The sequence below is a fragment of the Phalacrocorax carbo genome, chromosome 1 (assembly GCF_963921805.1).
Source record: "Phalacrocorax carbo chromosome 1, bPhaCar2.1, whole genome shotgun sequence".
Classification (NCBI taxonomy): Eukaryota; Metazoa; Chordata; class Aves; order Suliformes; family Phalacrocoracidae; genus Phalacrocorax; species Phalacrocorax carbo.
In genome coordinates, this window is record NC_087513.1 from 195,492,344 (window position 1) to 195,517,395 (window position 25,052).

A 25,052-nucleotide genomic window follows, 5' to 3' on the forward strand; every position below is an offset into this window, starting at 1 on the left:
CGGAGGGGCGGTGGAGGCGGCGGGGCGGCCGGTGACCCGGCGGCGCTGGGACCCGGCGGGAGGCGGGGCGGGGCGGGGCGGGGCGGTGCTGGCGGGGCGAGGGAAAGCGAGGCTGTGTGGCGCCGGTTGGGAGCCGCGCGCCCGGCCGTTGGGGCCGTCGGGGCCGCCTGCGGCCCGCGGCTGGCGCTGGCGGGGGCGGTGAGGGCACCCCCGGTGGCCTGCCTCCCCTTCCCCTCCTACTGCTGCCCGGTGGGGCACGGCCCGGCCCGGCCCCGCTCGGCTCGGCGCTGCGATTGGGCGGAAGATGGCGCTGGGCGGATGGAAATCCTAATGACAGTCTCCAAAATCGCCTCCGTCTGTACCATGGTGAGCGGGGGACGGATCCGGTCCGGGACCGGGACCGGGACCGGGACCGGGTGGGGGCGCGGCGCGGCGCGGTGCGGTGCGGTGGGGAGGCGTGCGAGGGGCCGGGCTGTGTGTGTGGGGAGGGGCGGGGTACTGGGTTTGCGCGGCGCCCCGGCGGTGGGTGGCGCGGCGCCGTGCGTGGGGACGGGGGTGGCGGGGAGGCGTCCCGGGGCCCGGAGCGGGAGCGCTGTCGTGGGCGGGAACGGGCAGCGGAGCGGGTTAATCGGATTTGGGAGACTCAGGCTTGATGCGGGCACAGCGGAGGGGATTGGGTTGGGCTGGGGTTACCGAGCCCAGCTTTTCCCCAAAGCGCGCTGAAAGGCTGGAGGGAGAGCTTTAGCACCCCGTCTCCAGCTCGGGGCTGCTTGTTGCAAGTGTCTTGTAAGGGCAGGGCTTCTAGAAGCACCCTCTTCCTCCCCATGCACTGGGTAAGTTGTCCCCAGCTCTCCGAGTACTTTACTCCTTCGGTGGGGCCGTAATTGCCTTGCCTATCAGCAGGCGGGTGCTCCTGTGGTTACCCGGAAAAGTGTGAGCCCCATCCCGCGTGATCCGGTCAGCCCAGCACGCCCCACGCGCCGGCGTGCAATTCGACTTTTTTGCGTCGATCCGGGTCCTGATAGGAGGCTTCTTCCAGCCATCGCTTTTTCATCACTGCCTCTCTTGATGAATTAGAGCTATAAACAGATGCACAGATGTGATAAGGCTCTCTTGGGGTTTTTTTTAAGAGGGGTGGGGAGCTCAGTAGATTCACTGCTGGAGGAATGCTGAATTTAAGGAAGGAAAAATCCCTTAGTCAGTAGAAGTCACTACTTGTCGTGGAAGAGGTGTGTTGGTTCATAGCTCAAGATCTTGCATTTGTGCTCTTTCTTACCTATTCTGTGGCCAAATGAGAGTTCTTGTTCCCAAATCTGTTTCCACAGGGGAAGGGAAGAGGTGGTTAAGGGGAAAAATGCACTCTGTCATCTAGTTTGTTAATTTGCTGGACTGGGATTATAACATATCATAATGTCAAGCAGTGGGAAATGCTTATATTTTATATTATTGGAAGCTTGATTTATGGTTTTCATAAATCTCGCTGCAAAGAGGCTTTAACATCTCAAACAGACGTTTCAGAGGTGGCCTATGAGAATTTTCAATGAATGTCTGTAAGCCCACAGGGTGAGATTGCTCAAGTAGTTGTCAGTCAGCTGGCGTAATGTTTTTTGTGATACGGGAGATCACATCTTTTCATCTGGACTTAGAGAGTGACTTCTTGAATTCATGAGCTGCATACATACCAAGATCTTTATATGGCCAAGTGCTGTGGGGGCATATACCATGAACTTCAGGAGTTTTTGTTCACCAAAGTAGTTGGATTTTAGGTTAGACTGTTGAGGGATCAATGTGATTGATCCTTGAGCTAGGATGATCTTGGTTTTTTTTTTCAGTTCTAGCTAACATGTTTTCACCCACAGTTGACCACTCGCCTTTGTGTCAACATAAATTCACTGCTGGCCTCTTGACTTACGTCCAGTATGGGACCTCACTTTCCTGCTTCTGGGCAGCATAGAAGGGGTAGGTCTGGAGTGGCCAAGCAGCTAGTCTAAGATTATGCTATATGTGTGGTTATTAGAAATGACATTATGTCACTGACATTTAGGTCAATCCTGAAACAATTTTTTCTACTAAAAATCTTCTTATGATTAACTGAAGTGTCTATATCCATGAGGCTGAAATTCTGAGGGCAATTAGGTGTTATTATCTGTGCAGTCATAATCGTGTGCACTGGGGTGGATAAACTCCAGGCATGAGATTTTTCCTGTTTCTTTCTGATGCATGAGCTTTAATAGTACAGTGAGATGGGACAGCTAGTATAGGATAAGCACTTAATAGATAATATAAGATTGTGCTTAAAAACATTTCAGTAAAGATAGTGTGAATAAGCACTTGGTATTTCCTGTGGAGTTGTTTACAGCAATGTGGTTATGGTTGGGCAGATCTTCTTAATTTTAACAAGAGTCATATACTCATGTTTAAGCATATATTTTGGAAAACTAAAAAGGAATATAATTGCTGAGTAATACTGTTTTTTTCTGGCAATTCTTCTTTGCATCAACCCACTGTTTGATAAACTGCCAGACAACTTCCTAAAAATTCTTACAGGGTTTTCTTGCCTTTCCCCATGTCTCTTACAAAAACTCTCAGGCTGTTGCTTCTCTTCTCATGTTTGGTTAGTACAAAACCAGTAACAGGAAATTTTTCTTAAGAGACACTTTGTGCCTACACAAACCTAACATACCCGTACACTTGCAGTCTGTAACAGAGCAGTCTGGAGCTATGTTGAAGAAGCTCTTCGTTGCTGTCCTGCATTTCATTACTTCCTTTTTTGTATCCAAATTCAAATTTCACTTCTGCTGACTCACTTATATTTTATGCATCTTATCCTTGCTGTTCAAGCTCTGAATATTAGAAAGCAATATATTATGTTTTACAGTACTGGCAGGTTGTGTGGGTACAGTGAAGAGTGTTATCCAGTATTTTTAGTTTGTTAGCCACGGTGCCTTTTAAAATGGTCTTACAAAAGCACATTCTGTCTACCAAGGGTTACTACTTCTGTGTGCTTCATTAGTTCATTTATCTATACTCCGGTGTTCATACCAGAGATGACAGAGCTCTTCCTGTACTCCTGTCACCTAATGTTGTATCCCATTTGAGCTTTCTTGGACTTCTTTGCCCTACATCACTACTCCTGTGGTTCCTTGTGCTGTAGTAAGTCTTAATTACATGGTTGGAGATTGTGGAAAAACACTTGAAAATACCTTTGCCTTTGGGTGGTTTAGTTAGTTGTTCATGTTGCAAAATGGATGAGGTTAAAAGTGTGTGGTCTGTTGGTTTTTTTTTTTAAACATCTTTGCAGTAGAAGTCAAACTTGGTCTTTTACCGTCATCCATGCATTAAACTGCAAAGTCTTACCTGACTGAATTAGATGGGGTTTTTATGCATGGCTGAGAAATAGTAAAGGAACCCATGCTAACTGCAGTGATAATGTGCCCCAAGGTATACTCACCATAAAACAGAGATTGAATCTAGGGCTTCTGGCTTTTGCTTCTGTTGTCTAGAATCCAGCAAACACTTGCCAGCAGTTGAAAGGTATCAAGTCTTACACTAGCTGAAGTGAAGACCGAAATTATCTTTGTAGCTTAAAAGCTACAAAAAGCTACAAAGACATCAGTCTCAGACATACAGAAGGAAGTTGTAAAGGTAGTAGCACTTGTTTTTCAGTGTGTCTTCTAGAAACTGGTTGATTATATTAGCACAACCTGAAAAAGTTTAATGAAATTTAAACCTGGTACTAACCTAGAAAAGTTGTAGCACTAGGCAGGGAAATCTTTTCTTCATGTTTCAGGTATTTGCCTGTGTGTTCCCTTCTCTGTCTGCCAGTTTATAATCTTATAAACAGGGTCATTGTCACTGAATGTCTTCAGTGATCGATTCAGCCCCCCAACACTGACATAAAATACAGTTTGTAGCTAGATGTGGATTGTATGGTGTGTGTTCTGCATGAGAAGGTTGTGCCGATCTTATAATCGAAATTTTCATTTTGTTTTTGAAAGGAGTAAGACTTTTGGAATCATGCTGAATGGCTGGCTGTTGTCCTTTTCCTGCCTGTCTCCCATCTAAGGGTACTGCTGACAGTACCCTTTTGCCCGTGTCAGTCACATTTGACAAGGGTGAAGAGGTCTTGGAGGTACTTAAGTTCTAACAAGCATGTGGGGAGAAAAAAGGCAGCTTAGAGGAAACAGACCCTGTAAGTGGCCAGCTGCGGGAAGGTTGCAGTGCACCTACCTCAGATGTCATAGCAGCGAGGCTTTAGAAACACACTTGATTACAGTTTCCTACTGGAAGATTTTGTAACTAACTGTGAGATAGGTAAACATATATGGACTTCATTACTGCTTAAGGAATTTTTTTTTCAATAGGGTTTTCAAACCTGATTGTGAAATCTGCACTTAATGTAAATTGATGTTTGCCAGAGTTTGCAGTCAGCCAGAAATGGCTATGATGTACTCACTCCTGTTCCTTCTAATTGCACTGTCTCCTCTGAAGCATAAATTATAATTCCTAAACATTAATTGATGATCAGTTTAACGGATTGCACAGGAAAGTGTACAGGAGTCATGCTGGAAGAAGTGAGAATTGAGAGTTACAGCAAGGAGAGTAAGTTGTGGAAAAACAGCTTCAAAGTGAGGAGGTAATAGAAGAGAAAGAGGAGGAGAGGACTAAAGTATCACAGAGAAAATAGCATTATGGTATTCCTTTATCCAGCTGTCTGACTTGCTCATGTAGCAGAGTTGGCAAGAAGGAACATGTGCTGTGTCTCAGCCACTGCATTTCACTCTGGCATCATGACCTCAATCTGCCTTGATCAGTGGACTGGAGTGTTCAGGCACGTGTTCTGTTGTGGTGATTCTGTTGCAAGAGCATTACATTTTGGAGAAGTATTTGTTGGGCAGTTGGGGTAAGAACTTAAACCACAGTAAGGAGGTTCACTCATCTGTTGGGAGTTGTTATCAGGAGAGTACTTTGTGATAAATACAACACTAAGACTGAAGCATGATTGTGGCATGTGTCATCTTAATTTTTGTAGATGTAGCATGCTACAGTTGGTAATAGAAGATGAGTCTGCACATTTGCTCTTTAAAATACTGGGTTTGTGGCACTGCTTAGTATACTAATTAATTTAGACAAACTTGTTAAATTTACATCAAAAATGTACAACTGAAATATACATCAAAATTTGAATAAGTAGGGAAATTTACATCAAAATATGAGTTTGACTCTAAATTAATATTAAACAATGCCAAATATGACACATGAAGGAAAAACTCCTGAAGCTGTATAGCTGTAAACCGATATTTATACCAGCACAGAGAGTTATTTAGTTGGTATATTACTTAGTTGGATAATTTCAATTATATAAATGTTCCTTTTTCTTTTTACCTGTATGTATACATATATTCATCATGCAAGTTCTAAGCACAAAGAAACAATGAAATATAAACCTGGACTCTAGTCTTGCCGACAGAAATTTTTACCTGTGTCAGTGGGAATAACTGATCCTATTACTAGAAAAGCTTGAATATTTAGATTGGTGACTTAAATAGTCTTTGTATTTACTTTTTAAACTACTGAAGCAACTAATTTGCATTAAAGCTCCTGGGAATGATTCTGTAAAAATGTGGTAAGAGAATGTCTGTCCATTATTGATATTGTCTATGTTTCTATTTCAAATTATTTGAAGAAAAGAGGTGTATAAAAGCCCTATATACGGGGTAACTTTTGTTTTCCTAGCTTAGGAAGTTTGCTAAAGTTAAATGCTTTTAACAAATTATTTATTTCAATAAGGTCTATCTGAGGTTTTAGTTGAGGGGAAAAAAAATAGTCTAGATCTTTATGTAGCATAGAACCAGAATGGTGTACTAACATAAGTAGACCAGAACTGGAAAACATTTTTACCATTTTTCATAACTCAAATTCTTTTTATAATTCCATGAAAATGTGAAATTACAAAAGCAACATACTTCTTTTTATGAAACAGGAATTTTGTGGGTTTTGTGCAGTTTATCAACAAAAGCAGTTGAGCAAATGTGTTTTGTTTTGTTTTTTTCTCTCCCCATCTGTGTTTTTAGTGATTAGGTGAGTCTGAGTTTTCTAAAAGGTAAATATAATGCTTATAGTTGTCTGTACTTTCTAGGCAGTGAAAGATTTCTAAGGACACTGTCAGATCCTCTTTTAAATACATCTCACGGACTTCCTGTCTTGTCTGCTAGTGTAATTCAACCTTTAACTAAAAGTCCCTGAAGGTAATAATTTTGATCTTTTGGGACCCCCCTTAATAAGTGTCATTATGAGATGTGTTGCACAGATGATACTGAAAATCCATCTGAACAGAGGAGACTGAAGCAAAGGCACCTGATATCATAAACAGGGTTACACCAGGAATTTTCTGGAACTATCAGTATAAATACAGTTTATCATGTTGGCAGTGTATTGCACGGTAAGGTTTTGGTAGCAGGGGTGCCTTCTGTCAGAAGATGCCAGAAGCTCCCTCTGTGCCCAATAGAGCCCATGCCAGCCGTCTCCAAGACAGACGTGCCGCTGGCCAAGGCTGAGTGCATAGGTGACAGTGGCAGCGCCTCTGGGGTAATGTATTTTAGAATGGGAAACACTGCTGCATGACAGCAGCCAGAGAGAGGAGTGAGAATATGTGAGAGGAAACAACCCTGCAGGCACCAAGGTCAGTGAAGGAGGAGGGGGAGGAGGTGCTCCAGGCCCTGGAGCAGACATTCCCCTGCAGCCCGTGGTGAAGACCATGGTGAGGCAGGCTGTCCCCCTGCAGCCCATGAAGGACCCCATGCTGGAGTGGGTGGATCTTCCCAAAGAAGGCTGTGATCCCGTGGAGGGCCTGTGCTGGAGCAGGCTCCTGGCAGGACCTATGTCCCCATGGAGAGAGGAGCCCACGCTGGAGCATGTTTGCTGGCAGGACTTGTGACCCTGTGGGGTCACTGCTGGAGCAGTTCATGAAGAACTGCAAGCCTGTGAGAAGGACCCATGTTAGAGAAGCGCGTGGAGGACTGTCTCCTGTGGGAGGAACCCCCATGCTGGCGCAGGGGAAGAGTGTGAGGAGTCCTCCCCCTGAGGAGGAAGGAGCAGCAGAGATACTGTGTGATGAACTGACCCCAACCCCCATTCCCCGTCCCCCTGTGCCGCTCGGGGGGAGGAGGTAGAGAAATTGGGAATGAAGCTGAGCCCTGGAAGAAGGGAGGGGTGAGGGGAAGGTGTTATTAAGATTTGTTTTTATTTTCTCATTACCCTACTCTGACTTTTCATTGGCAAAAATTAATTTAATTTTCCCCCAAGTCAGTCTGTTTTGCCCATGATAGTAATTGCTGAATGAGCCTTTTGTTATATTCTTTCCCCCCTGTCCAGTTGAGGACGGGAGTGATAGAGCAGCTTTGGTGGGCACCTGGCATCCAGCCAGGGTCAATCCACCACAGCAGTATTTTAGCTTTTAGCAATATGATTTCATTCTGTATTGGGCAGGTAGTAGACAAAGCCATTTTAAGTCTGGCAGCAATTAGGAGGAATTGTAGAAGTATCATTACATACTTTCATGTTTTGAATATCCATTCCACAAAACAGCCAAGCCCAGAGCCCTAATTCTCTGAGTCTCAGCTTCATATGTGAGAGCAACTTATCTTTGACTTCAGTATTCAAACCAGAAGGAAGCATGACTATTTGTAGTTGCTGTGAAGGAAATATATTGTGTGTGCTCGGTGGGTCTCAAAAAGATGGATGTGGTAGACATACCAAATGTGAAAAGAAGGTAATTTTGTGCAGTTTTTCTTGCCCAGGCAGAGTTGGTTTTGCTTTGTACTCAATAAAATGCCTTTTGTCTTAGCTGCACATGATTAAAATATACAGGACTATGCCTTAAACTAATTAGTTAAGAAAATAACAGTATTTGTAAGTATCTTAAAAATATGAACTGAAACTATTCAAATATTTCATGGTTAGATTATCAAGTTGCGTGTTACTAATGTGTGTTCTTCTGCAAATAAATGAACAACATGGATTATTGAATCCCACTCAGCATATTTCACTTCTGCTTCCTGGGCTAGAAACAGCAGCAAAAGAAATGTGTTTCTGTTTTGGCTGCAGTCGAAACAACAGATATAAACTGATTTAATATAGCTATTCTGTTTGCTCCTAATTCTGATTCATATAAGTACATGGAAAAGTAGGAATTCACATATTCTGGTAAAACATAACTGGAAGAGTAGAATTACGTATTTCTTCTTTAACAGAAGATTCCATCAGTTACAGTGCATTAATTAATATAGGCTATGAAATTCTGTATACCTTCACTAGTGGCACAGACAAGAGTCTTCTAATACGTGGCAAAAAAAAAGTGAAACCACTAGTAAATGAGTGCTTCTATACTGAGGTTTATTTTTGCTAATTGTAAATAATTTTGCATTTGTAATGTTTTATTCTTGTTTAGGAAAATATTGCTATTCCTGGTTACTGAGTTTCTGTTTTACTTGTAATTCCTTTCTGTCACTAGGAAGAATAAAAGTTCTGTTTTGTGGGTGGTGGTGGTGGTGGTGTTCACTTACCTATAGCTAAGGTCATGTTTAAAAAATTGGACTTACATATACCTGTGGAACATGGTTTACTTATGTGAGTCACCTTTTATTGTTCCTCGCTTCTTGAGGGAGGTAGAGAGCACTGTAGGGAAGGATCTAGCATAGTGCATGTATGAAGGGATAAATGGATCTTAAGAATTTTGACAACAAATGTAAGTTTTGAGATAAGAAATTTCTTTTAAAGGTGAAATTTTTTGTTTTACTCAGGAAGTTCACAACTCGGTAATGCTAGAGAATAAAGCTGTTACAGCAAACTACTGAAAAGATGACCCACCAAGTTATCAACTGATATTTATTCTAGAAAGGCATAGATGAAACCCCCCCTCTCCCACCCCAATAAGACTAACACCAGTGTAATCTTCAATGAACATTAGGCTGGTTATGAATCAAGTCTTTGTAAGAGAAATGCTGCCTACTAGGTTGTATGATAACAAGAAGGTAGGACACTTTAAAACCACAGTTGTTTGTCTGCTTGCTGACATGTTTTTAGGCAGTACTTTTAATATAGGGTGGCTTTTTTTTGACGTTGACGAGAGCTGGGTGAATTTTCATTAGTGTTTTAGTTCAGGTAAGGTGTGTGCAATTCTGAAGTGATTCTCCCAGGCATCCCAATTTACCGTAATTTGGTTTGCATCTTGGAGTGGTCTTAGAGCGCACAAATTAAATTTCCTTTGGAGGAACCTCAGTCAAGCAACGTAGTTCAGCTGCAGCTGGGTGTTCAGTCAGAGAGCCAGCCTAGAACTAATCTGGCAAAACCCCTCTGAAACCCAAAGCGTGTTTTAGATCGTAAGCACAGCTGATTTGCTTTACAGATTGGCTCCAATTAGCTTATCCATATGTTAGCTGTTAGTATGTCTCAGGAGTACTAGTTCGACATGTAGCACCGCAATAGTGTGAACTTTGAGGCAGTGAGAAAAGGCAATGATAAAATAGGAAATTGCATTTAACAATATTATTGCTTTAGCAAGTGAAAAACTAAACAAACAACCAACCAACCCCATCATATGTCTGCAGTTCATATTTTCCCCCTGTCTTTTCCATTGAAATATAGAATGTCAGGGTTCTTTTAGTTTGTTTTAGAACTGTGGGAGAATGTATATCTGTAAAACTTGAAAATCAGGAAAATTCAACTGTACTAAATTAAAAGATGCTACACTGTGTTTTGTGGGCTTTGATTCCACTGAAATGAAATAAAACACTCATTTGGTCAATGATAAATGTGTTAATTTATAGAAACCTGGAGGTCTTTTGAAAATAGAAATTGAGAAACTTAATTAAGGGCCTTCCGTGGTAAACATGGATTCATATCCCTTCACTAAGAAATTAGCATCTAAGGGGATCTTTGATAAATCCAATAATATAGCCTTTAACTTGGTGGGAGAGATAAGCAATAAATGTTCAACTGATTTTGAACATGGTTTACTCAAGATTATTCATGATTTATTTCCTATCAGTGTGAAGTTAAACATAGGATGAAGTGTACGGTGTTCAGCTTTACACCTGACTTTCATTATGTGTGAGAACACTCTTTTATAATCATTGATATTTCAACATTTTTTTCCAGAATCAAATTCAATACCACAAAAAAGTTAAGCAAATCTTGATTTCATATTGTGTATTTGTATATGTACCTTAGTTGCTGACCTTTCCCCTTTATAAGCGGTATTGTGTTAATTAGGACAAATACATGTTCTGTATGCCTGTACAATTATCTCTGTGCTGGAACGGGGGTAATGTAAGGCAGTGTTTGGTGATATATAGGTTTTACACTAATATGATGCAAAAACTGGTAAATGCCAGTACTATTGCAGTATTAGCTTTTTTGGACTTACGTTGTGTCTCTGTTCCTTCCTTCTTCTGGGTAATGACCATGTGTGCTTCTGCTCAGAAGGGTAGGGAAGCTGGAGGTGGGTGTACTGACCAAAGTTGGTGATGTTCCTTTCTGTCTGCTGCGCAGTGTCAAAGCCAGGTTGCTGTGTGGGGACTGAGCACCTATTGTACGGGTTGTTCAGTGAGCACCAAAAATGAGGGGTTCACTTTGGGATCTTGCCACCTCCCAGTTCAGTGGCAGAGGAAGACATTCTATATTCTGCAGCATACGTCGCGGGCTGAAATCTCCCAAGTCTAGATCCCAAGCCCACTAAGTCCATCTTAAAAGAGATGGAAGGAGATAGACTCCACTTCTGCCTTAAACCTCTTCTGTCGTCTTGTCCAAAAGACGATATGGCACCATATTAGTTGGTGGTGTCACAGTGTTTCTGCTCTGCATCTGTATTTACATAGTGGAAGAGGCAGCTGGGGCTGATGATGTGTACTGTAATGCTGAATGGGAAACCTTTTGTAGCAAGGGATAGTTAGGTTTCAAAATAGCTTTTGTGGGTCAGGTGTGAACATTAATTTTAGCATACTCTTTCAAGTCCCTGCTGCATACTGCGTTTTTGCTCTCTGCAACCAACACGCTGTACACAGTATAAATTATTACTTTGGGGGGAGGAATAACATCCTTTATGATAGATAAAAAGAGAGCGGTAGAAGGAAGTCTCAGTTTTATACCAGTGTAAAACATGTTGGTTTGTAGTAATAAAACTTTCATAAACAACTGCATTCAAACTTAGGCAAAGCCATGCTTTGAAATCATGTGAAAGTCTAAGCCTTGAATGAAACAGCCTTGAATAATCAGAAAACCATAACTATATTGGAGTATCTTAGCACGTCCTTCTAACTGCAAAGTCAGGATCTTTATTGTGCTAGAAAACTAAATGCAGTGTTCAGGTCTGTACAGAACAGAAACATCAAAGTTTATACCATAATATTCTTCCTTCCAAAGATAGAATAAAGCAGTTACTCCACCCTAGCTTCGAAAAGAGAAAGAATTTCCTAAAAACCTGCTCTTGGATTTATTTCTTTTTAAAGAAGTAGAGATTTTAATAATAGGATAGAAAGGCCTCCACAGTTCCTTTTTTTTCTAGTTTATTTGTAAATGATATCCACCTTGCCAGAGCTCATGGGTGTATTTCAATAAGGCTGCAAAACTAAATATTCAGAAGTCATGGAGTGCTTTAATCTTAAATGAGGGTTTATACCCCTTTTCATTACCACCAACATTGCCGTTTGAGAACAGCTTCTAAAGTAGTAAGCCCTGCAGCAAAATCCCCAGTAAAGGAGAGGCTTTATTGTAATTGAAGGGGATATGACTGATGAAAAAGCAGCTGGGGCCACGTTGTGGATGGAGTAGAGCTGTACTGTCTCAAGTGTGGAGTTACACTATCTCTTGCTCTATTCTACTTAAAGCGGTTACCTCCTAATGGGCATTTGACCATGTGTTTCCAGTTTCAGAACTACTAAACTAGACTGTGTAACCACTCTTAAGTTCTGCACTACCACAGTCATGTCATGGAAGATACCACGTAATTGAGTTTCATTTTAATTTTATACACTTTGATACAGTCCTAATTTTAATTCTATCCCCCTTCCCTCATCTGTACTTAATCTGTGAAATCCTGTGTGCTGTTTTTAATGCAGTTTGTGATTTTGATTTAATTTTATTGTTGCAAAGTCCAGGGCTCTTTGCTACATGTTTGGTGTAAAGAAAGAACTTGTTGGGAAGGAGTCACATCTGTTTTAAAATTCTTTGCTGTATACTATGTGCTATTTTAGCTTCAGTTACGCCTGACTTCAGACTGGAATATTCATGCTCACATACTAGTTTGATAGAGGATATATATCAGTGTTGTTGTATGCAACAAAAGGGGTTTAGATTTGGATACATGTGCTTTTCTCTAAAAGCAATCAGTATAAGAACTCATAGAAAGCTAGGGTTTTTTGTTCCCTGAATTTTTGAGAGTAGTTTTTCTGCCTCTAAATAAAACCCCTTTATTCCCTTCAAAACCCAATGTTTATTGCTCTGGTTCAGTCAGCAGTCATCAGTTGGAACCACAGAGTAACCAAAGTTACCTTCTCTGACTTCTTTTTGAGGATCAGACCCAACAGATTTGTCGGGTGAAGGCTGCAGTATTTGTAATGTATACCAACACTAGCTGTACTGTGTTGTCTTTTAATTTTGCAAAGTTCAAGGTATTTAGCAAAGCACTTTGAACATTTTATAGTTTCAGTGTAAGTGGAACAGATGAGTCTGCTTCCTATGAACGTTCTTCATTTCTTAACTTTTCCTGAAATTTGCTGCACAGTATGAAAATTACACTTGTTAAGAGGAGCTCATCATTTGGCCTTATATTACCTGCTTTGCAACACTGCATTAATGCAGTTGTTATTAAAGAAGCTCCACTCTGAAAATAATACAGAACATCACAACAGTGTACTTGCATGAAAATACATGAAAATGATATAACTTACTTTGAGATGTTTTTGAACAGAACATATTTGGAAACACATCTCTAAGGTATTTTGGATTATGTTTTCTTCTAGTGAAAGAGCGTTAGGTTCTTTATAATAAGTATGTAAGTATCAAGTTAACAGCACAGAAGACGTGCTGTCTGCTTTAAGACCTGTGTGAAATGGTTTTGTGGACGATCTAAACATCCTGAGAGTGCAAATCAACAGAGAACTCAAAGGGCTGATTTTTCTGCATTCATGGCTATTGTTATCCTGCTTACGAGCTTGTCTTTGCATTAAGCAATAGACTAAATAAACAACTGTGGTTGATTTGCCACGTATGATTGCTGGGCTGGGTCACAAACTCTACCTTCTCCCCGCTCTCCAGGGCACAGACAGGAAGCTGTTTCATCTGTTTTCAATACTTAGTCTTATTTCTTTTTGTTTTCCTCCCTCCTGACTAGAGAGAGCTTCCGTGTAAGTTACTTTAGTAAACCCAAAGTCTTATGGTCTGAGATTTGAAGATACTGGTTTGGTGTTAGCAAGGTCTGTAGTTGTGATCAGGGGTTTGGGGGGATTTTTTGGTTGGTTGGTTGGTTTTGGTCATTTATCCTTGTCAAAAAACTTGATTCTTTTTTTTGCCTGAACTAGTTAAGTTCACTGTGTACGTAGCTGCAACACTAATATTTTACTGCTTTTGATTCTTCTAGGGCGCCAATGCCTCAGCTTTGGAGAAAGAGATTGGTCCGGAACAATTTCCAGTCAATGAGCACTATTTTGGTTTGGTTAATGTAAGTTTCTGTCCATAACTTCATTGCTTGGAAATGCCACAAGTGGATTTGTTAAATTACAAGGCTGCAGCTGAGTGAATAATTACAACACTGAAAGATAGAGTCGTTGAATATAAGACTTATTGAAATGTGTTTCAATATTCAGTGTACTTGTTGAAATATGCTACTGAAATAATTGTTGAAATTGGACTGTTTATTTAATATTTTTATTTCATTCAACTAATTGTGGGGTATTTTTAAAATAACTTTCTTTCTATTAAAATGTATAAGCCTTAATAAAAAGCTGTTTAAAATATGTAGCTTTTAGTTCATCATATGCCAATCTAAGTGAATAAATACAATAAAAGAAAAAAATCTGTGAAAGTCTGTTGTTAATATGAAGTATTCACATCTGGTATTTGTATTAAGATTTTTAAAAATACTGATACCAAAGGGGAAAGCAATGGTGGAAAAAACACACTGAATTGTTTGATTCAATCATTAGTTTTAACGAATAATATAAATTTTAATTTCTGGTATTACACATGAAAAGTATATCTTGTTACAAATCGCGTTTTTCTGAAATAAAGTATTAAATTATTTTCTTTATTGGGGCTTCAGAAAGTGCATATTTAAACCAAGTTGATTTATCAAGAGCTATCATCTTGCATTCCTTAATGGAACTAATTACTCCTAATGCTGTCCTGCTACTATAACATATGTCTCTACCTCTAGGTTCTTAGCACTGACGTAGTCTAAGAGTCTGCAATCTGAGTATACACTGTGCAGTCAGTAACCGCTATTACTGATAAGCTGACTTCATGCATCGCAAATGCCATGACTTAAATTTGTGATTTTTTTTTTCCTTTCTCATCAAAGTTAAAATACCTTTGAAATGACATGTTGTTTCTCTGAAGAGAGGAAATACAGTAGTTTAACTGTTAATGCTTGTTGTTAGTTCTGTTGCAGAGCTTAGGCTTTCCATCAAAGCTGTTCTTTTCTCAAATCTGTTACTCTGTTGACAGATAACCTGTTTCCTAATTTCTTCTCCAAGACCAGAGAGGATTTAAGACTTAACAGTAAAATTGTATTATATGCCTAATCTTGAAGTTTTACATATTTGGTACCCTTAAGAAAAGTTTCATTAAAGGACAGTCTTCCTAATATATAACGAATATCAACAAATTTTGGCTTTCTGTAGTCCAGAGGGCGTAGGAAATTTGAGGGGAGATCTGTCTTTAAGTCATTGCCCTCAACCATACACGTAAGAGGCAGGCTGCTAAGATATGTCAGAGTGCTGTTAGCTTTCTATGTAGTACCGGAATGTTGCTTATTTTAGATTCAAACAATTAAGTTTTATGGACCAAAATTCTTTGAATTGTAACGAATAGTAAAATGGGATCCCATTACATCTATGGTGCATTGGTGCTGTGTTTTTCAGGTATAGTGGTTGGCTGAGGAAATTCAGTCATATTGTTGCTTGGATGGTTTTCAGATCTGTTATACAGATTGTGTTTATAAACACTGTATGTATATGCCATAAATGTGTAACAAGCTTGCAGAATTTAATTCTATCAGGAAAAGGAAAGGTAGTGACCTCTTCATTAGAAAACTATGGCCAGTGGCCTTCAGAAAGAATGACAGAGCTAATGGTAATTAAAAGAAATATTAGATAATTAGATAATAAATTAGGAGTACTATTAGATTGAAAAGAGACAGAAATCACAATTTTTGCCTGCATTGATTTCTCTAATTGTTTTATGGCAATTAAAAGAAGCTAAGTTCTGAGAGGTTTATTAACATTTACTGCTAAATTTTTCTAATTTGTTTATCGATTTTGTTTGTCCTAACTTTGTCCAGAGTAATGGAAAAAACATAGATAATGTGGAAATCAATAGCTCGCTTCTAACTGTGTGATAGCTAGCCATTTGAGATGTCTGGAATGTAGGTCAGGATTTTAGATAAAGGTGACAATTCTGAAATAGAGATCTGTCGATGGTAAACATAGCATTTATCCAGGGGTAGTATAAAAGAAGAGAAGGTAGAAGCACTCTTATCTCCTCTCCAGCTTTGTGGTGGAATCTAGGGATTATTCAGAGGGTGTCCTGAAAGAACAATTTGAGAGGTAAAAGAAGAATTAAGAAAGGGCCATTATGGGAAGCATATGGAAGACCAGATGGTTGATGGGATGTTTGATTCTGTCAATGAAAGCTCTAAATGGAAAATTCAGCTTGGGTTTGAAAGGACAATACCATTCACTAAATCAGCAGGAAATATTTAAGATAAGTGGTAAGATGAAAATATGAGTAATATGATGTCCCATGCACAGGAACATCAAGTAAGTCTGCCTGTCATTCTTTACCTCTACAGTGCGATAATGCAAACTATTCAAGTCTCTGTGCTTCACAAATTAAATCAGTTATTTTACCCATTGAGTATGAAATAATGAACACTTTAATCTCATAAGAGGTACTCTGGTAGCTCTTCAGCAGTTTACCAGACTTCTGGAGCAGAAAGTTTGGTTATTCAGTCTCTTGCAATGGAGCTGTTTGTTTTGGAGAAATCCTATTTACTGGCATGGCCCATTGCAGCAAATAAACGTTGTCAGAGCTGCCAGTGCATCAGAGCTGGGAGGAACCCTAGTGCTGCACGCAGACGGTGTTCTGAGCAGATCTAAGTTCTTGTAGGTCTCTTGTTTGGTTTTGTAGATCTGTGGGGTTCAACAACCAAGTTTCTTTCCAGCTGTATCTTGCATTAGAAGAGTAAACTATAGCAAACTATAAGGCTATAAGCCTTAGTGAGTGTGTGGTGTTTTGTTGCATTGTCTATTTTATTTTTTATTTCCACACAGGTTTGAGTGTTTCAACTTCGATTTCAGACTTAAAAAGAGAGATGCATGTGGGAAACATACAGACTGCAGTATTTTTATGAAAGGAAATAATATAATTTCTCAAAACTTCGAACAGAAGAACAATAAGGACCAAAAAAATGAGGAAATCTTTTTTTTTTTTTAAGTTTTCTATGCACATCTTAAGATGATCCTCACAGAAACAAGGCAGCAATCAATAAACCAGTTGAAACATAGGTTACAATAACTCTCTATCATCTCCATTACCTTCCTCTGAATGAGACAGAGGAGTTTCAGTAGCCTGTACGGGCTGACAATTTAAGATACAAAATTACAACGATGGTCTGTCTTAGCATTTTCTACTGTTATTCTGAGGCAGACTTCACAAGCGTTTCATCTTCCTACAATTATATTTTGAATAAAGCTAGCTGAAATCTAAAGCTAGCTAAATATCCTTCTTGTTTTGAACAGTTTGATGGGCTTCCAGTGCTGTGCATTTTCATATTTCAGAGTGGTGTTGGAGTGTTTACACTGTCACTAGAAAACATACAGATTATGGTTGCAAACATACTATACAGTGCTGTGCTGGCACATCTTCTTGCAAGCATTATGCCTCTGAGGCAGCACTAGCTGTAAAGTGAGGGAAGAAGGAAAGCATCTGTTGGCCAGGTTAGCAGGAGAGCTGAGTACTGAAGATGCAGAATTAGTGAAGTATAGGTGTTCAGTAGGAGGTGCGAGGATGGGGAGACTGGAGGAAGGTCTTAGGCATTTTCTGAAGGAGAAGTGTGCTTTTGTACTGGAGTCAAAGATGGGAATTGAAGTAATAATGGTGGTAAGACCAGCCTTTATTCGTGTAACCAATTCCCTATTTGCTTAGTCTAGAAACCTCCCCACATTTTCCCTGTTGTTATTTAGTACATGTACCATTATAATTTTGTTATGATTAGAAGCTTTTATTTTAAAAATATTTTAGGTTTTGAAGTGGTGAAGTTTGATGCTTTAGATATAAAACAAATGTAAATAATATTTCTTCAGGAGTTTGTTTTCAAACTCTTCTATTGCCTATTGTCTTTCTGAATTTGATTGAAGAAAACCTTTTATGTACTTAATCTGCTTGCTTTTATTTCCTATCCATAGGCATGTAGGTTAACAGATATTCATATTAAATTATCTCCTGAATTTTGTTCAGTGTTCTGAGTTCTTCATAATTTGGTCATCTCTCACTGCATGTTTGCATTCTAATTAATTTCTCATTAGACTCTTCCTTTTTAAAATTGGAATGTCACGAAATTTCTAATTTGCTGCCTTTTCATCTTTTGACACTTGCTGTATAAATTTAAGACGTTCGTAACATTTTAATGTAGTTCTCCTTTTATGGCTATTTCTAATTATAAACTCATAAACAGTTACCTTACAATATTAAAAGTTTTGACATAAACTACTGTGTGATTTCATCTGCTTCTTTTAAGGAAAAAAAGCCATGGTTTTCCTATTCAGTTCATTGACCTACTTGAGTGCATATTTGGACCACAAAGAAGCTCATATAAGCATTAAAGAAATAAAAATAATGGGCATTAATTTCCTCACTTCTTAATATGGAGATCTTAGGACTTATTAATATCTTTTTAACAAATACAACTCTTATTCTTTGAGTGTGTCTTGGGTGTTTAGAAAGTAGTTCTTATATTTCATTAATTTAAAATAAAGGAAAAAAAATTACTTTCCAGTTTTCTGATTAAATTGCACGGTGCTCTAGTTTGTCACTGTCTTAACCAGGGAGAGCAAAAACCAGTTACTTCCCTGTTATTCCTATGATGTAAAAGCTCTTAGTTCTTTTTCTCTGTTGAAAGAACCTGCTCTTAAAATATTTCTAAATGTGCTGTTTGCTATATAACAGTCTTCCCATCATAGTATAGTCTTAGGATTTGCTACCTGTATATGCTGCTCTCTTTATGTAGAATGTAAATATGAACATTATTTTTACATTTTACAGAATGTGTGTAGCAGGTATGGGATTCAATTTGCAGGTTGAGTGACTGCAGCTGAAAGGTTGGGTTACTTGCTGAGGGCCTTATAAAGATTTTTCTCACACCTTCAGTGTTAGATAATAGGTTTCACTAGGGGAGGGCAGCATAAAATGAGAGTGGCTCTATCCACTGACAGCTCATGATGCCTTCTCAGAGGTGACAGGGAGGTTTGCAGTGTTGGGGTGAGCTGGAGACAGTGTCAATGATCACAAGACTCAAGTGCCTAGGAGCTGGAAGGAGTCTGGGGAAGAGGGACATCAGGAGTGTCGTGGTGCAAAGGGAGTTAGGGATGCTTTTCTAGCTGCCCCATTTCAATTCAGTGGCCTGCATCCTTTGAAATGCACGTGTCCAAATTGTGCATTCTTTTCCTCAATTTGAAACTGCCACCAGTACCGTAGCTTTTAATCCTAAACAAATCACGTTGCAATCTTTGAAGAGAACTGAATGCCAATCCTGTCACCTAGGCTTTTCTTGCGTTTACTTGCAGTGTACTTGTTACTCCTTTGCGAAACAGACATATGCTTTACTACCTTAGAGTCAAGAAGTAATGACTTCTCAAAAATTTGCCCCTGCTTATGCATTATCCTATACTTTTGATTTAATTTTACCTCTTTACTGTAATACAATGCAAGCTAATAAATCTCTCTCTTGTTTTATAGTTCGGGAATACATGCTACTGCAATTCAGTTCTTCAGGCACTTTATTTTTGTCGACCATTTCGAGACAAAGTCTTAGCATACAAGAGTCAGCCAAGGAAAAAAGAGAATCTTCTTACATGCTTAGCTGATCTCTTCCACAGTATAGCCACACAGAAGAAAAAAGTTGGAGTAATACCTCCCAAGAAATTCATAACAAGATTACGAAAAGAAAATGGTAACTTTTTTTTTCTTGTGTAATAATTATAGCAATTATGATTTAATTCTGAAGTTCACATGGTGGAATACCTACATATTTGTTAACACGTGAAAAACGTTCTTGGTCCTGCAGTATAAAAAGGAGGTGACCCTAGATTTAAATAAACTGTGTGAGGTGCCTTATTTAACACTGCTGCAATAGACATGTTGTAATCTCTCCGAGGCTATATATGCAGCCTAAAAAAGTGTTTCAATATTATGATGACCATCTCTGTAGTAAAAACAAGAAATAAAATGTGACATTCCTAATTTGAAGTGAGCCCTCCAGCAAATGCACGAGTTGTAATATTGCTATAAAAAATCTCTCAGTTAATGTATGATCTCTTACCTATGCAGAATAGAAAACTCATGCAATTCTTCAGTAAGTATACTTGAGTAAGTACGCTTGTGTGTTGATATATTTAAAGAAATAGTTCATTATGTCAATGAACGTTGACTTAACTATGACAAATGTAGAGAATGGTTCAAATGGAAAGCAGAAGTAAACCACAGGAGCATTTATTTTTAGAAAGTGTTCTTTTTAATGCTTAATTATGTCATGACACTAAAATTGTAAGCAGAAGGCAATTGGAGAACCTTCATTAGAGAAATCGGATGTGAACGTACAGCTCTTGCTGGCTTTTGGGATCTCTTTTAAGGATGATACTCTCACCTTTTCTACAAATAAATGGCTAAATTGTCAGGCAGCAATTACATGGACATCATATATGCTATTAAGTGCTTATTGTAAATGTATATCATTTTGAGCTTTAAAGAAGTTAAAGAGTCAGGTAGGTGTGCAACACTGATCTAGATTCTGTTCCTGTCAGTATCCAGCTATACCAGGGTGATGACTGAGAACATAATCTTAATGTATTCCAGACTACAATGCTGCTGTTCCATCTTTATTTTCAAAGTCTGAGTATAAATATATTAATGACCTTAAAGCTTAACTGGCCAGGAAGCAGATGCTGGGTTGAAGTCAGCTGAAGGCATACTATTATGTTTACTTAAATTTAATCTAATCATAAAATGAACGATGTGTAGCTTTCATTCTGTTGTATTTAATGCTAATTTACTGGATGGGCACATAGCCCTGAGAAGTCCATGATGTAATACTGTGAAGAATTTCTCAAGTGTTTTCACTCAAGAGACTTGTAGCTCTAGTTCTGCCTTGAATTACTAGATTTGGAGTTGAACTTACTTCTCAAAAATAGTGTAGCGGTTCATTAAATAAACTACTTGGTTCATACTCTTGGCTGACCTATGGCACTACTTAACCTCTCCAAATGATCTAGATTAGCATCAGATTCCTCCCTACTTTTCTAGTAACTCAGGATTTCTTTTTTTCCTATTTGAAGTTTACTCCTGGCTGCCACCAACTGAATGATAGTAAAGCTTCCTTGTAGTCCCTGTATGCACTTCAAAACTTAAGCTTCACTGAGTATCTTTTTCATTCATCTTTCCAGTCCTAGGAACTATCCCTCCACTGAAGGCTAGTCTCTTAGTATATTCTTGGACTACAAGCAAATTACAAGTTATAATTAACTGAAGTGATTGCACATTAAAAGAACTGTATGATATTAGCCAGTGATATAAAATGCTTTTTAAATTGGCAGGTAAATTTCCTTGTAACAATTCCTGGTCAGAGAGAGAAGTAACTATTACTAAATTGGATTCAATGCCTTTATGGTTTTCTTAGTCCCATTCCTAATGTGAGGACTTGTAGCAGCAGAGGATTTCTCAGGTTGATGTCCCAGGGGAGTACAATAAACATTTTCAGCGTAGTACCAATGTAAACATAAACAAGGGAATAGACTTGTAAGAAAGGGAGTTCAACTCTATGCTTTAATCTGTATCATTGCTATATATTGCAAGTATGTGCTAGTGAAATTATTCCCTTTCCACTGAACTAATCCTGAAACTCTTATGCTTGGAAATGTTGATAAACTGAGGGCATGAAGCGGAAAGCATAGTGAATCCATTATTATCTATCAAGCAAGCCCACCAGTAATAAAGGTGCCAGGTATACCAATCAGAAGCAATACTTAAGATCTTGAAAGGCAGATCTATTTATTACTTGAAGTCCTAATTTGAAACCTGTTTGCTCTTGCTGTGGCTAGAACTTTAGACTAATTTGACATGGATTCTACAAATACTAGCTTACTTAAAGAGCTTTGAGAAAGAGAACAGTTTAAAAATATTAGTACCTCTAAGTTTTTAGTCTTAATCTTATTTTCATTGCTAGTATTGATGACGCTGTGCTTATAACAGAGCAGCAGTGGATTTAAAACACTAAAAGTGAGAATAAATAAAGCAGTGTTTGAGCATTTATTGTTCATCTTCTACCTGTGATAGAACATATGGACGATGAAACATTTCCTGTCATAAGTTCTCAGTTCATTTCTGGAAAATGTCAACATCTAGTGCCATTTGGGATGCCCTTTGTTATTAAAGACATTGACCTAAGCTTGGCAGAGATAGCATAGCCCCTGTAGGAGATCCAAATCGTCGTGGTCTAGTGTCTGGAGGCTGGCTGGGATAAGTTATAACATTTCAGGTGGTACTATATATACACCTATGTTTAGGTAGTTGAATCATGCCCTAATTTTCTTGCAGAATGGTTTGTTCTTTTGTTAATTCTGATCAGCTGAGAGATTTCTGTGAATGTAAGCTGACTGGCTTTCCCCTCTTCCCACCCCCTATATTTTTGGCTTAGTTTATGAAGTATGCATTTTGGGTTGGTGTTGTATTGTCATGAATGATTCAAGACGTGAAATAAAGACTGGTTTTAAAATTTGCCCTCTCTTAAGAACTTTTTTGTAGTATAGCGCTAACCAGTTAATTTAAATAAATCTTCTGTTGTTTTGTAGAGCTTTTTGATAACTACATGCAGCAGGATGCACATGAGTTCTTAAACTATCTATTAAATACAATTGCGGATATCTTGCAAGAGGAAAGAAAACAAGAGAAACAAAATGGTCGCCTGCCTAATGGCAACATTGACAATGAAAATAACAGCCCGCCAGACCCAACCTGGGTTCATGAAATCTTTCAGGGAACATTAACTAATGAAACCAGATGTCTTACGTGTGAAACTGTAAGTCTGTATATACATTGTAAAATCAATCCTTCCTCCTTCCATGTTTCAGAACTTCATGTTTCATGATTCATTCATCTCAGCAGACTAACATACTAGATTAGTTTCTTTAGAAATCTTACATTTGTATAAACATTTGCATTGTTTCTTTTTTAGTGAGAAAATTTCAGTAACTGATGCATGAATTGTAGGAAAAGGCTTTTCATCAACATTAAGAAAATGCCCACTTGAACTTTTGTCAGTGTGGTCATCATCAGCTTCTAAATTTAGATTAGAAAATTCTGACTTCTTGTATTCCTAAGAGCAATGCAGCCTGCTGCTTGGGGATGTGTTCTTCTCAAATTTCATATCTTAATCATTTAATGTCATGCTTAGTGATACATTTCATAAACAAGTATTTTGAATCAGTTTCCACCCATTTCTAGTTTTCAAATTTAAAGCTGTTGAAATTGAGATACTATGGTTGGCTTTGGGAACTGGGACAGTAGACTGGGACTCTCATAGAACATAACTTAATGTGCAGGAAAAGTAATCATTTCCTAACTGTCTGTCAACAGGAATTCTGCTAATACTAGACCCTGAGAAATAAATTCCTTCTTTGAGTAACCTATACTAAATTTTTATTTGAGAATAGATTCTCAATTCTAGATTTAGAGAAAGCATACATTTCAGAAAAACTATAATGGAATTTTATCTGCTTGAGAAAAAGGAAAAAGCAGCACAATTTGAAAATTACAGTAATTTTGTCATGGTCTTTGTCTCAGATATTGTAAAAGCTAATTGACTGTATTTTTTGTATGACTTTTCATACCTGTTTTCCTTAACTTAATTAGGCAATGCAGATATTTCAGCATGACATTGGAAAGGAGGAATTAATCAGATTAAATCTATATATTTCACAAGTAATTTTCTCCATCTTCTAGAAACACCCACCTCTCTTATTTCAAAGAAAATAGCTTCCTAATGTCATATATAATGTAACTACAGACTTCAGTAGATGATGGTATTTTGAGTAATTTAGGTGCTGATTTCTAGCTACCATATTTTCTTTCCTGGTAGATTTCCCCTCCCTAATAACTATTTCATGGCAAATGTCAATTGCTTCTCTTCAGTTCTTGAACTGATTTTTTTTTTCTTCTTGAAATATGAGTTTAGCTTAGTCTCTTAACATGACTGACATCATCACCTTTCCTCACTATGGCATAGTGAACTACTGCTGTCAGGATTTTGATCTAGGTACAGTCCCTAATACAAATTTAAAATGCTGATATGCTCTTTGCCAGCATATTTTATTAGTTATTAGGCCTATCACAATTTTGAGAGTTCTACTAATACTGCTCAGTTATATTTTTCTGTTAGCTATTGCTGAACAGGATGCACCATGTCTGTTTGCCACTCTGCCTCCTTGGACAGTTGAATTTTAAATTCAGTGTTCTAATACACATTGGTTTGTAGTATATTAGGGCCTTTTTTTTTCCAAGCCCTAATAATCTGGAAACTATTTTATCAGCTTCTGTCTATTCAGTATATCAGCTTGTGTCTAAAAAAACACAGTGACTTGAAAATGGGCACTTAGAAACACATTAAAGAAGTAATATTACTGTGAATAGTTTCTTATTTTCAAATATAGTGAGCATATATGATTGTTTTAATGTTTATTGGAAGCTGTTGGCATTTAGAGTCTTTCTGTGTTTAGAAATATAACTTAAAATGTCAGGCATACTTGGATATAGCTAATGTAGAAGATTACACAGCAATAGTGGATGAATTAGTGCTTCTAAATGATAAGATGATAACCTTAGCATATTTTTTATTTAAATTGGAACTTATTGCATCCTTAAATATAAAGCATAATATATCTTTGCTCTAAGTGAGAATAATAATCTTTTAACTGGCCAAACCTACTCAATATTCCTAAAATTAGCATGGCAAGATTTATTCTAATTTCAATTGTCCTGATTATAGAAAAGAACTTTCCAGGATACAGTCTCATTAGCCCATCTTAAGATAAAAAATTAACTGACTAAAGATTTATCCTCAGTTTAAGTGTGAACAGTGGAATATAAGGAACATAAATATGATTCTTTAACAAAGATTCACGTCGTGGGTCAAGCCATACTATAAAATGGATAAGTTACAAAACAGATTGTAAATTGTCTTTGCATGCTTTTAATGTGATTTCTTGTTATGATGCTTTCCCACTTGCTTGATAGAGGTAGTACCATGAAGTGACTGTTGAAAATTTTTGTGGCTCATAGATAAAAATTATCTAGAAGTTCATTGGTTTTACAGATTTCTCTAACAGTTTAAGGAAAGAATAACAGTAAACCAGACAATAATGTAATTGACTTCATTAAGATTAAATTTGAAGCTGCTAAATGCAGGCAGTACTTCCACAGAGAAAAATAGGAAATCATCTTGGGTCAAAAGCACTAAACATATCAATAATGTTTTTCTCCAGCTGATGGTCTTCCTCTTGTGTTCAAAT

General features: G+C 38.2%; 1 protein-coding gene across 3 annotated transcripts in view; it reads left to right on the plus strand.

The window, feature by feature from the left end:
• Window positions 1–33: 33 nt before the first annotated feature.
• USP12 (ubiquitin specific peptidase 12) overlaps window positions 34–25,052 on the plus strand; it is a 38,830-nt gene continuing 13,811 nt past the window's right edge. For 2 of the 3 annotated variants that reach the window (XR_010371185.1, XM_064441108.1), the window contains exons 1-4: window positions 34–366; window positions 13,637–13,717; window positions 19,231–19,444; window positions 22,338–22,564. Coding sequence is in view for 2 of the 3 variants with exons in the window: in XM_064441108.1 (XP_064297178.1) it covers window positions 319–366; window positions 13,637–13,717; window positions 19,231–19,444; window positions 22,338–22,564 (570 nt within the window). In the remaining variant the exon portion in view is untranslated. Of the gene's footprint in view, window positions 367–690; window positions 834–13,636; window positions 13,718–19,230; window positions 19,445–22,337; window positions 22,565–25,052 lie in introns of those variants that run through there. The other variant, XM_064441109.1, reaches the window with a different exon arrangement.